Raw genomic sequence first — 13,125 nt, forward strand, 5'->3', positions numbered from 1 at the left:
CTTAAAGAAAATGGCTCCTGGCTCACAAATCTACCAGACAAAGCAAGAAAAAGACAAACTATATATTTTTAAACTGTAAAAAGAAAATCATTTGAACAATGTACCTGAGAATGTAATTTATTTGATAGAAATAAGACAAATACGTAACTTTTCTTATTGTCAAGTACAAAGCGACCCCTTTAACCCTTAAACGGTCTAAATGTACATATACGTTCTCTCGCGTAGCGTCCCAAACGTATATATATGTTTCATTTGTCATTCATTCAACATTGGCACAATAGGCCTGAGTCGCCTAGACATGAGAGAATGGGTGTGCGCACTCAAGTGTGCACCATATGAAAAAAATTGGGGATACCTGGGTAACACATGCTCTTTTTTCCTATAAAAAAAAAAAATTTGTTTTTCCTCAAAATATTTGGGGTGCTACGCAAGAGAACGTATATATATGTGTGGACCGTTTATGGGTTAATCCTGCCATATACAGTGGAACCTCTGGTCACGACCTAATTTGGTCATGACCCGAATCTAATTTCCCCATTGGATTGTATGCAAATATGATTAATCCATTCCAGACCCCTACAAACTGTATGTAAATATTTTTTTTTTTTTAAGATTTTTAAGCACAAAAATAGTTAATTATATCATAGAATGCACAGTGTAATAATAGTAAACTAAATGTAAAAAACTTGAATAACAATGAGAAAACCTTGAACATCAGTGAAAACTAACATTGCACAAGTCCCTTCTAGACCCCTACAAACCGTTCGCTGTAAACAGTTTTTTTTAAAGAGCTTTAAGCACAGAAAAATAATCAAAGTTTGAAAAATCCTTAATTACACAAAATAATGCACAGTTTAACAGAGAAAAAACTTAAATAACACAGGAAAAACATACCGTAAACAACCAAGAAAACAAAATGAATTCAAAAACACACGAAATACAACACAAGGAGTTCACAGTAAATGAACACACATCTGACCGAGACTGACTACAAGGTGAGAGTCTCTGTTAGGTGTACACAAACAACAGGAAGTGGGGGAAAACTGGCATGCGAAACAAATGGCACAGAATGCAAAAATTGGTGCAGCTGTGTTTGTTCGGCACCTGATTACGTGTTCGTGACCAGACGCAAAAATTTGGAAATTTTTGGGTTGTGAACCAATCTGTTCATGTTCGGAAGCGTTCGTGACCAGAGGTTCCATTGTAAGTGTATGTGCTTATATATTAGAATTACATACTTTTATCTTAAGCCAGTCTTAAGTCTGTATACATAAAGTATGCGCAATGATTTTTTTTTTTTGTTCAGTTATGTTCTATCAGTCTTAGGTAAAGTTTAAGCTTGTTAAAATGCTCTTCACAACTATGCAAAACATGGAAATAAACACCGAAATTTCCTAATCTAGTACCACTATTTACAAATTGTCAATTACTGTTTTTTATTATTCAATGAATAATCTTGCAACTTTCATGTTAACCATTTTTAACTCTTGTAAATAGTACTCAATAGTTCTTCTAATAGGTCTGGTATTGTATATAGCCCTAGCTCTAGTCTGAGTTTGCCTGAATATGCTGTGTATATTATAACTTTAACGATACATTTCCCCTATTCGCACTTAAGATTTTTTCTAGGCAACTGCAGAGCAGTCAGTGATGAACACAGTGAATGTTAACACCAGGACATCTCAATCACAGAGAAATGCTACCAAGGGAAAATGGACTCCATCATTGTTACCTGGAGTTTACCTGGAGAGAGTTCCGGGGGTCAACGCCCCCGCGGCCCAGTCTGTGACCAGGCCTCCTGGTGGATCAGAGCCTGATCAACCAGGCTGTTGCTGCTGGCTGCACGCAAACCAACGTACGAGCCACAGCCCGGCTGGTCAGGAACCGACTTTAGGTGCTTGTCCAGTGCCAGCTTGAAGACTGCCAGTGGTCTGTTGGTAATCCCCCTTATGTGTGCTGGGAGGCAGTTGAACAGTCTCGGGCCCCTGACACTTATTGTATGGTCTCTTAACGTGCTAGTGACACCCCTGCTTTTCATTGGGGGGATGTTGCATCGTCTGCCAAGTCTTTTGCTTTTGTAGCGAGTGATTTTCGTGTGCAAGTTCGGTACTAGTCCCTCCAGGATTTTCCAAGTGTATATAATCATGTATCTCTCCTGCCTGCGTTCCAGGTTTAGGAACCTCAAGCACTCCCAGTAATTGAGGTGTTTTATCTCTGTTATGCGTGCCTTGAAAGATGCTGTTAGTGTGCAGCAATATTCCAGCCTAGATAGAACAAGTGACCTGAAGAGTGTCATCATGGGCTTGGCCTCCCTAGTTTTGAAGGTTCTCATTATCCATCCTGTCATTTTTCTAGCAGATGCGATTGATACAATGTTATGGTCCTTGAAGATGAGATCCTCCGACATGATCACTCCCAGGTCTTTGACGTTGGTGTTTCGCTCTATTTTGTGGCCAGAATTTGTTTTGTACTCTGATGAAGATTTAATTTCCTCGTGTTTACCATATCTGAGTAATTGAAATTTCTCATCGTTGAACTTCATATTGTTTTCTGCAGCCCACTGAAAGATTTGGTTGATGTCCGCCTGGAGCCTTGCAGTGTCTGCAATGGAAGACACTGTCATGCAGATTCGGGTGTCATCTGCAAAGGAAGACACGGTGCTGTGGCTGACATCCTTGTCTATGTCAGGTATGAGGATGAGGAACAAGATGGGAGCGAGTACTGTGCCTTGTGGAACAGAGCTTTTCACCGTAGCTGCCTCGGAGAAAAGCTCTGTTCCACAAGGCACAACTCGCTCCCATCTTGTTCCTCATCCTCATATCCGATTACTGATGGACAATACCAAGAGATGCTCCAGAAATGAAATACGTATACAGGACAAGCAAAGATACCTCGGGCTGAATCAAAGCAAGTGAATAAGAAGTAAAATCATTATACAGGTATATTAATATTCCTTGTTCAAAATTTGTTCATCATTGTTACGTACTTATTTCCATGTCTCTATGATTTTGTACATCTTCTGATAACTGATAAAATACAGAATTGGTACCTAGTCGATAATTATTGCTTAATTAATACTATTACAACTATTTCTTTAACACATCACTCTGCCCCTTTTTTCAGTGCCACTACTACCTTCTTATTGCCATCTCTATTACTGTTGCATCACTACTACCAACTACCACTTCTAATATTACAATAGTACTACACCCTCCTCCCTTTCTCCCACTCCAGGCCCCCCATCTCCCTCTAGTACGTCTGTGTGACTAGGTAATGGTCTATGTCAGACCGAAACATCATAAGCATGTTTTCTGTGAGCAGGTTATTTGAGCATTGTTCATCAAGGTATTGTGTCTTTCTTATTCTAACCTGAAATGCGTTTAAAAAAGTGGTGTGGTAATATGGAATATATATTCTAAGGGGATAAATAAGTATACAAAAATGTGATGGGCTGCATAGTGAGAACAGCTTACTAGGTTTCAATGTATTGGATGATAAAATGTTGAAGGGTATACCTGTAAATATACCTGAATGTTTATTTATTGGTAACTAGAGTAAGAAAAGGTTGAATGCAATAAATGTTGTGTCACTGTATAGGAGAGAAATTAATTTGAATACACTAAAGACAGAAGAATAAGTATCAGTGCCCTGTTGAACTGATAGGAATGGGAAAAGGGAAATGGGGGGAAGAGAGAAACTGAGCATGATTCAACTTGGGTAAAAGCAGTGCAGCATTAGGTATCAGTGAAAAAAAAAAAAACTCGCACCTGGTTAGCTAGCCTATAGGTCTATTGTAATTATAATTATCAATCTGTAGCTACAGGACCAGAGCTATTCTCATAGTATCCTGTCTTCAGTAAGTTTTTCCATCAATTTTTTTTAATATTTTCAATGGTTGAGGCCTTAAAAATTGAAACAGCTAAGTTTACCTGGAGGGTGTTTCAGGGGTCAATACCCCTGTAGCCTGGTCCACGACCAGGCCTCGCGGTGGATCAGGGCCTGATCAACCAGGCTGTTACTGCTGGCCACACACTAACCAACGTACAAACTACAGCCTGGTTGGTCGGGAACTGACTTTAGGTGCCTGTCCAGCTCCTCCAGGGGTCTACTGGTAATCCCCTTTATGTATGCTAAGAGGCAGATGAATGGTCTTGAGCCCCTAACATTTATTGTGTTGTCTCTTAGTGTACTCGTGGCACCCTTGCTTTTCATAGGGTGAGGTTGCACTGCCTGCAGGGTTTTGCTTTCATAGGGAGTGATTTCTGTGTGCAGATATATGACTAGTTCCTTTAAGATTTTCCAAGAGTGTATTATCATGTAACTTTCTTGCTTGCATTCCAAGGAGTACAGGTCAAGGGACTTCAACCAATCCCAGTAATTTAGGTGCTTTATCATACTTATACACAAAGTGAAAGTTCTCAATATATTCTCCAGGCCTTCATTTTTGCCTACCTTGAAAGGGGCCATTAATGTAGAGCAACATTCCAGCCTAGAGAGAACGAGTGATTTGTAGACAATTTTTATTGGCTTGGCATCCCTAGTTTTGAAGGTTCTCATAATTCATCCAATCATTTTCCTTGCTTGTTGTGATCGTTGAAAGTGAGATTCTCAGACATGATCACTCCCAGGCCCTTCACATTAGTTTTTTGCTCTACTGTGTGGTTGGAATTTGTTTTAATACTCTGATCCTGTTTTTATTTCCTCTAAGTTTTCCATAGCAGAGTAACTGGGATTTGTAACTGAACCATGCGAAAATCAGAAATACAGAAAAAGGAAGTGAATGGTATTGTGGCAGTAAGAAAATTTATTTAGATACAGGTACACACACAGTTACACAAATTATACGTATTAACATGTGTAAATTACCAAGGATAACCCAAAATAGTCGAAGTAACTTATTTCCCCGATGTGATAAAAAAAAGGACATAGGTTCAAAACAATTATTTAAAGAAAGAATTTTTGCAAAGTAACTTCTTTCTCCCATCCTTCAGTCATTAAAACAGGCCACACGTGGTGAAACGCTTCTAATAAATGTCCTAAACTGTACGTTGGCGAGTTTATTTAGACACAGGTACACCTAAGTACAAATATCATACATAGTGTAAATTATTTAGAATAACCCTAAAGAGTCAAAGTGACTTATTTCCACTGGGGTGCTTGTATTATCTTATTATTTAAATCTTATAAATAAATATAAATAAAATAAAATATTTATTTCTTCGCTAAGGTTACAATGTGTGTTTACATAACATGATTAGAGCAAAGAAAGCCACTATCATGTTGAGGCATTTTGGGCAGACTTAAATGTTAAAATGGCTAAGTAATTCAACTGTATAACAATTAAGGAATAATAATAATAATCTTTATTTCTACAAGTAAATGATACAACTTATACAGACCATAGCTGACATCAATGACATACTTCTATATAGAAAGTCCCTTGTTATGCAGAGCATTTCAGGCAAAAAATTGGTCAATTTTGTCCCCAGAATGCGACCCACACCAGTAGACTAACACCCAGGTACCTATTTACTGCTAGGTGAACAAGGATAGCAGGTGTCTTAAGGAAACACGTCATATGTTTCCACCTGTACCGGGGATCGAACCAGGAATCTCAATGTGTGAGTTGAGTGCGCTACCAACCCAGCTAGCAAGTGTTGGCATGTGAGGTGTTATTACTATGAACACTGGTGGCTAATTACCTGGATCCTACTCCAACTTGAGGGAGTGAGGACACTACTGAAGTGAGAAAGTGGAGTAGAGTGATTATAATTATTATAATCATGGAGAAGCGCTAAACCCGTAGGATTATACAGCGCATGTGGGGAGGGGGGGATGGAAGGTATTCAGGGAAGCGGAGTGCAGATCCAATTCCTAAGATCAAGAGCCCGTGACCAGCGTCAAGGAAGTAAGAGTGAGCCAGGAGCACCGGTCTCCTGCAACACTCACCTTACACAGCTGCTGACCCTGGGAGAGCTCCTCAAACGGGTGCCGGCTGAAGCAGCGGGAACAAGCGAATAATGCAGACATATTCATACGCTCCAGACGCTCTCTCTCATACAGAGAAATAAATAAAATGCAAGTTTTGGTGGGGGATGGATGAGTGTGCGAGTTAACTGGTCGACCGTCACAACAACTGAAGGATCATGGCGTCTCTCACCCTCCCTACCACCATCCTCCCTCCTACCACCTCCCGACCACCATCATCCCTACTACCACTATTATCCCTCCTACCACCACCCTCCTCCCTCCTACCACCACCCTCCTCCCTCCTACCATCATCGTCCTTCCTACCACCTCCCGACCACCATCATCCCTCTACCACCTGCTGACCACCACATCCTTGCTACCACCATCCTCCCTCCCTATACCAATATCCCCTCCCTACCGCCACCCTACCTCCCTACCACTTCCCTCCCGAATCCCTCTGCTGACTAGACCTACCTGGAGTTCATTACCTTTGTAAATTGTGAGTTCATTACTTTTGTAAATTGTGAATTCATTACCTCTGTAACTTGCTCAGTCATGTTGACGGCAGTGAAGGGACTTGAGCTAGAGTTCGTCACGGCCACGCTAGCTGGAGATTCGTCTGTAAAAACTTGCATTTGTGGTCACAGAGGTGCCTGTGCTAACTTTCCTATGGTGTAGAAATATACCTAGTTGGATGAATCTTATTGTGGCTAGCTGGTCTAGTGGCTAGCGCGACGGGCTGGAGTTTTGAGACTCTATGACCGCGGGTTCAATCCCGACCGGGGGTATGGTTTGGTTTGCTCAGCTATCAAAACTTTGAGGCCCAGTCCCTGGACCCATTATGTACCTCTGTAATCTTTTGACTACCGCCCACTGGATGGGTATGGGGTGCATAATAAACATATTAAACTAACTACCTCCCTACCACTTCCCTCCCGAATCCCTCTGCTACCTCCCTACCACCTACCTCCCCAATCCCTCTGCTACCTCCTTAACACCTACCTCCCTACCACTTCCCTCCCTAATCCCTCTGCTACCTCCTTACCTTCTACCTCCCTAATCCCTCTGCTATTACCTGGAGTTTACCTGGAGAGAGTTCCGGGGGTCAACGCCCCCGCGGCCCGGTCTGAGACCAGGCCTCCTGGTGGATCAGAGCCTGATCAACCAGGCTGTTGCTGCTGGCTGCACGCAAACCAACATACGAGCCACAGCCCGGCTGATCCGGAACTGACTTTAGGTGCTTGTCCAGTGCCAGCTTGAAGACTGCCAGGGGTCTGTTGGTAATCCCCCTTATGTGTGCTGGGAGGCAGTTGAACAGTCTCGGGCCCCTGACACTTATTGTATGGTCTCTTAACGTGCTAGTGACACCCCTGCTTTTCATTGGGGGGATGATGCATCGTCTGCCAAGTCTTTTGCTTTCGTAGTGGGTGATTTTCGTGTGCAAGTTCGGTACTAGTCCCTCTAGGATTTTCCAGGTGTATATAATCATGTATCTCTCCCTCCTGCGTTCCAGGGAATATAGGTTTAGGAACCTCAAGCGCCCCCAATAATTGAGGTGTTTTATCTCCGTTATGCGCGCCGTGAAAGTTCTCTGTACATTTTCTAGGTCGGCAATTTCACCTGCCTTGAAAGGTGCTGTTAGTGTGCAGCAATATTCCAGCCTAGATAGAACAAGTGACCTGAAGAGTGTCATCATGGGCTTGGCCTCCCTAGTTTTGAAGGTTCTCATTATCCATCCTGTCATTTTTCTAGCAGATGCGATTGATACAATTTTATGGTCCTTGAAGGTGAGATCCTCCGACATGATCACTCCCAGGTCTTTGACGTTGGTGTTTCGCTCTATTTTGTGGCCAGAATTTGTTTTGTACTCTGATGAAGATTTAATTTCCTCATGTTTACCATATCTGAGTAATTGAAATTTCTCATCGTTGAACTTCATATTGTTTTCTGCAGCCCACTGAAAGATTTGGTTGATGTCTGCCTGGAGCTTTGCAGTGTCTGCAATGGAAGACACTGTCATGAAGATTCGGGTGTCATCTGCAAAGGAAGACACGGTGCTGTGGCTGACATCCTTGTCTATGTCGGATATAAGGATGAGGAACAAGATGGGAGCGAGTACTGTGCCTTGTGGAACAGAGCTTTTCACCGTAGCTGCCTCGGACTTTACTCTGTTGACGACTACTCTCTGTGTTCTGTTAGTGAGGAAATTATAGATCCATCGACCGACTTTTCCTGTTATTCCTTTAGCACGCATTTTGTGCGCTATTACGCCATGGTCACACTTGTCGAAGGCTTTTGCAAAGTCTGTATATATTACATCTGCATTCTTTTTGTCTTCTAGTGCATTTAGGACCTTGTCGTAGTGGTCCAATAGTTGAGACAGACAGGAGCGACCTGTTCTAAACCCATGTTGCCCTGGGTTGTGTAACTGATGGGTTTCTAGATGCGTGGTGATCTTGCTTCTTAGGACCCTTTCAAAGATTTTTATGATATGGGATGTTAGTGCTATTGGTCTGTAGTTCTTTGCTGTTGCTTTACTGCCCCCTTTGTGGAGTGGGGCTATGTCTGTTTTTTTAGTAACTGTGGGACGACCCCCGTGTCCATGCTCCCTCTCCATAGGATGGAAAAGGCTCGTGATAGGGGCTTCTTGCAGTTCTTGATGAACACAGAGTTCCATGAGTCTGGCCCTGGGGCAGAGTGCATGGGCATGTCATTTATCGCCTGTTCGAAGTCATTTGGCGTCAGGATAACATCGGATAGGCTTGTGTTAATCAAATTTTGTGGCTCTCTCATAAAAAATTCATTTTGATCTTCGACTCTCAGTCTGGTTAGCGGCTTGCTAAAAACTGAGTCATATTGGGACTTGAGTAGCTCACTCATTTCCTTGTTGTCATCTGTGTAGGACCCATCTTGTTTAAGTAGGGGCCCAATACTGGACGTAGTTCTCGATTTTGATTTGGCATAGGAGAAGAAATACTTTGGGTTTCTTTCGATTTCATTTATGGCTTTTAGTTCTTCCCGCGATTCCTGACTCCTAAAGGATTCTTTTAGCTTAAGTTCGATGCTTGCTATTTCTCTGACCAGTGTCTCCCTACGCATTTCAGATATATTGACCTCTTTTAGCCGCTCTGTTATTCTTTTCCGTCGCCTGTAAAGGGAGCGCCTGTCTCTTTCTGTTTTACATCTACTCCTCCTTTTTCTTAGAGGAATAAGCCTTGTGCATACATCGAGTGCTACCGAGTTAATCTGTTCTAGGCATAAGTTGGGGTCTGTGTTGCTTAGTATATCTTCCCAGCTTATATCGGTTAGGACTTGGTTTACTTGGTCCCACTTTATGTTTTTGTTATTGAAGTTGAATTTGGTGAATGCTCCCTCGTGACTAATCTCCTTATGTCGGTCTGGGGCTCCGCGCATACATGACTGAACCTCAATTATGTTGTGATCTGAGTATATTGTTTTTGATATGGTGATATTTCTTATCAGATCATCATTGTTAGTGAAGATGAGGTCTAGTGTATTCTCCAGTCTAGTAGGCTCTATTATTTGCTGGTTTAAATTGAATTTTGTGCAGAGATTTAAAAGCTCGCGTGAGTGTGAGTTTTCATCAGAGCTGCCTCCTGGTGTTATTTCTGCAACAATATTATTTGCTATATTCCTCCATTTTAGGTGCCTTAAGTTGAAATCCCCCAGGAGCAAGATGTTGGGTGCAGGAGCTGGAAGGTTTTCCAGACAGTGGTCAATTTTTAACAGCTGTTCCTGGAATTGCTGGGATGTTGCATCCGGAGGCTTGTAGACTATCACAATGACTAGGTTTTGGTTCTCGACCTTTACTGCTAAAACTTCCACTACATCATTTGAGGCATTTAGCAGTTCTGTGCAAACAAGTGACTCTGCAATGTACAGGCCAACCCCCCCCTTTTGCCTGTTCACTCTGTCACATCTGTATAGGTTGTAACCTGGGATCCATATTTCGTTATCCAAGTGATCCTTTATGTGGGTCTCAGTGAAAGCCGCGAACATTGCCTTTGCCTCTGCAAGCAGTCCACGGATGAAAGGTATTTTGTTGTTTGCTGCTGGCTTTAGACCCTGTATATTTGCAAAGAAGAATGTTATCGGACTGGTGGTATTGTTGGTACTGGGGGGGGGATTTTTTTTCCGGCATTAGTATCTGTATCTGTTGGTTTGGAGTGGAGGCCATCGACTGTGGTTCCACTCCAGGAATGACTGGATTTGGTGTACGATTTCTGCCATTTCCTGCCAGTTTTTTTTCCTTCCTGGCACTAAAAAACCTCTCCCTCTTGAGTGGCTGTGGCTACCCAGGTTTTCCCATGGCCTGGATGTTTTGTATCTTTTTGTCAGGACTAAGGGTCCTGAATCTGCACTCTCTAGAAAGACGTAGAATTAGGGGGGATATGATTGAGGTGTATAAATGGAAGACAGGAATAAATAAAGGGGATGTAAATAGTGTGCTGAAAATATCTAGCCTAGACAGGACTCGCAGCAATGGTTTTAAGTTGGAAAAATTCAGATTCAGGAAGGATATAGGAAAGTACTGGTTTGGTAATAGAGTTGTGGATGAGTGGAACAAACTCCCGAGTACAGTTATAGAGGCCAGAACGTTGTGTAGCTTTAAAAATAGGTTGGATAAATACATGAGTGGATGTGGGTGGGTGTGAGTTGGACCTGATAGCTTGTGCTACCAGGTCGGTTGCCGTGTTCCTCCCTTAAGTCAATGTGACCTGACATGACTAGGTTGGGTGCATTGGCTTAAGCCGGTAGGAGACTTGGACCTGCCTCGCATGGGCCAGTAGGCCTTCTGCAGTGTTCCTTCGTTCTTATGTTCTTATGTTCTTACCTCCCTATCACTTCCTTCCCTAATCCCTCTGCTACCTCACTACCACCTACATCCCTAATCCCTCTTCTACCTCCCTACTACCCACCTCTCTAATACCCTCTTCTACCTTCCTAAAACCTACCTCCCTACTATCTACCTCCCAAATCCTTCTGCTACATATCTACCATCTACCTCCCTAATCTCTCTGCTACCTCCCTACCATCTACCTCCCTAATCCCTCTGCTACCTATCTACCATCTACCTCCCTAATCTCTCTGCTACCTCCCTACCACCTTCATCGCTAATCCCTCTGCCACTTCCATACCAATTCCCTCCTTAATCCCTCTACCTCCCTACCACCTACCTCCCTAATCTCTCTGCTATCTCCCTAACACCTACCTCCCTACCACTTCCCCCCTAATCCCTCTGCTACCTCCCTACCATCTACCTCCCTAATCTCTCTGCTACCTCCCTACCGTCTGCCTCCCTAATCCCTCTGCTACCTCCCTACCATCTACCTCCTTAATCCCTCTGCTACCTCCCTACCGCCTACATCCCTAATCCCTCTACTAACTCCCTACCACTTCTCTCCCTAATCCCTCTGCTACCTCCCTACCACCTACCTCCCCAATCCCTCTGCTACCTCCCTACATCTACCTCCCTAATTCCTCTGCTACCTCCCTGCCATCTACCTCCCTAATCCCTCTGCTACCTCCCTACCATCTACCTCCCTAATCCCTCTGCTACCTCCCTACCGCCTACATCCCTAATCCCTCTACTAACTCCCTACCACTTTCCTCCCTAATCCCTCTGCCACCTCCCTACCACCTGCCTCCCTAATCCCTCTGCTCCCTCCCTACCATCTACCTCCCTAATCCCTCTGCTATCTCCCTACCACTTACATCTCTAATCCCTCTGCTACCTCCCTACCATTTCCCTCCCTGATCCTTCTGCTACCTCCCTGCCACCTACATCCCTAATCCCTCTGCTGCCACCTACATCCCTAATCCCTCTGCTGCCACCTGCATCCCTAATTCCTCTGCTGCCACCTACATCCCTAATCCCTCTGCTGCCACCCACATCCCTAATCCCTCTGCTGCCACCTACATCCCTAATACCTCTGCTGCCACCTACATCCCTAATCCCTCTGCTACCTCCCTACCACTTCCTTCCCTAATCCCTCAACCTCCCTACCACCTACATCCCTAATCCCTGTGCTGTCTCCCTACCACCTGCTTCGCTAATCCCTGTTACCTCCCTCACTACTTCCCTCTTTACCTCCCAGTTTCCATACATCCCTCAATACTCCTCTCCCTCCCCCCTGTTGTCGCTTCCAGGGGTCACAGCCCCCGTGGCCCGGTCCCAGACAAGGCCTGGTTGCTGGCTTGATCGATCAATCTGTTAGTATCCGGCTGAATGGAACTCTCTCTTGAGGAATCTGTAGTTTCCGCTCGCAGACAGCTACGGGTTTGTCGGTAATCTGCCTTATGCATGAAGGGAGGGAGTTTAAGTTTTGGTCTCTTATCAGTATCGAGTTCTCTTTCTGTATACTCATGTGACTCCAACACAGGAGTCACATGATTTCATCGTCTACCCGTCCTCATCATAGGTAGAGGTTGTTTTGATAAGGACCTGCCTCGCATGGGCCAGTAGGCCTTCTACAGTGTTCCTCCATTCTTATGTTCTTATGACATTCCTCAGGTCACGTGCGTCACACCTCACTCTCCGCCTATTTATATAATGTCTTTCTACCTCTGTATGTTAGAAGTGATCAAGGTCCCAGGACCGAAACGTTTTCTAATAAATATGTCATAGTGTTTGCTCATGTGTCTTTCTAAACCAACTTGTCGGTATTTATTACCAAGGTTAATACCACTCACAATATGTACATAGTATGTTACAAAAAGGTGATATCTATAAAGTATAGACATCTCCAAAGAATACTAGAAGATCTTCTTCCCCTAGCATTCAGCCTGTTTCTGTTTTTTGTAACAAGTTGTCAGAATAAGATCAGTCTAGTTATCCCTTGAAGAGTTTTGGTTAGTTTAGAATACAAACTCCTTCATATCTCTTGTAGTGCTATATTGAATTGTACACATGGTAATATAGTGCTGAGGGCACTTTTAAGATAAGATAAGATTTCGTTCGGATTTTTAACCCCGGGGGGTTAGTCACCCAGGATAACCCAAGAAAGTCAGTGCGTCATCGAGGACTGTCTAACTTATCTCCATTGGGGTCCTTAATCTTGTCCCCCAGGATGCGACCCACACCAGTCGACTAACACCCAGGTACCTATTTGTTGCTAGGTGAACAGGACAACA

The 13,125-nt window shown here is 43.5% G+C and overlaps 1 protein-coding gene across 1 annotated transcript in view; it reads right to left on the bottom strand.

Moving 5' to 3' along the window:
- The window catches only part of LOC138855131 (protein FAM76A-like), a 39,355-nt gene extending 33,175 nt beyond the window's left edge, over positions 1-6,180 (bottom strand). Inside the window, exon 1 of the mRNA XM_070102538.1 lies at positions 5,950-6,180. Coding sequence (XP_069958639.1) covers positions 5,950-6,036 — 87 coding nt within the window. The 5' untranslated portion in view covers positions 6,037-6,180. The remainder of the gene's footprint in view (positions 1-5,949) is intronic.
- Between the last annotated feature and the right edge of the window lie 6,945 nt (positions 6,181-13,125).

This window comes from Cherax quadricarinatus, chromosome 82, assembly GCF_038502225.1.
Source record: "Cherax quadricarinatus isolate ZL_2023a chromosome 82, ASM3850222v1, whole genome shotgun sequence".
Lineage (NCBI taxonomy): Eukaryota > Metazoa > Arthropoda > Malacostraca > Decapoda > Parastacidae > Cherax > Cherax quadricarinatus.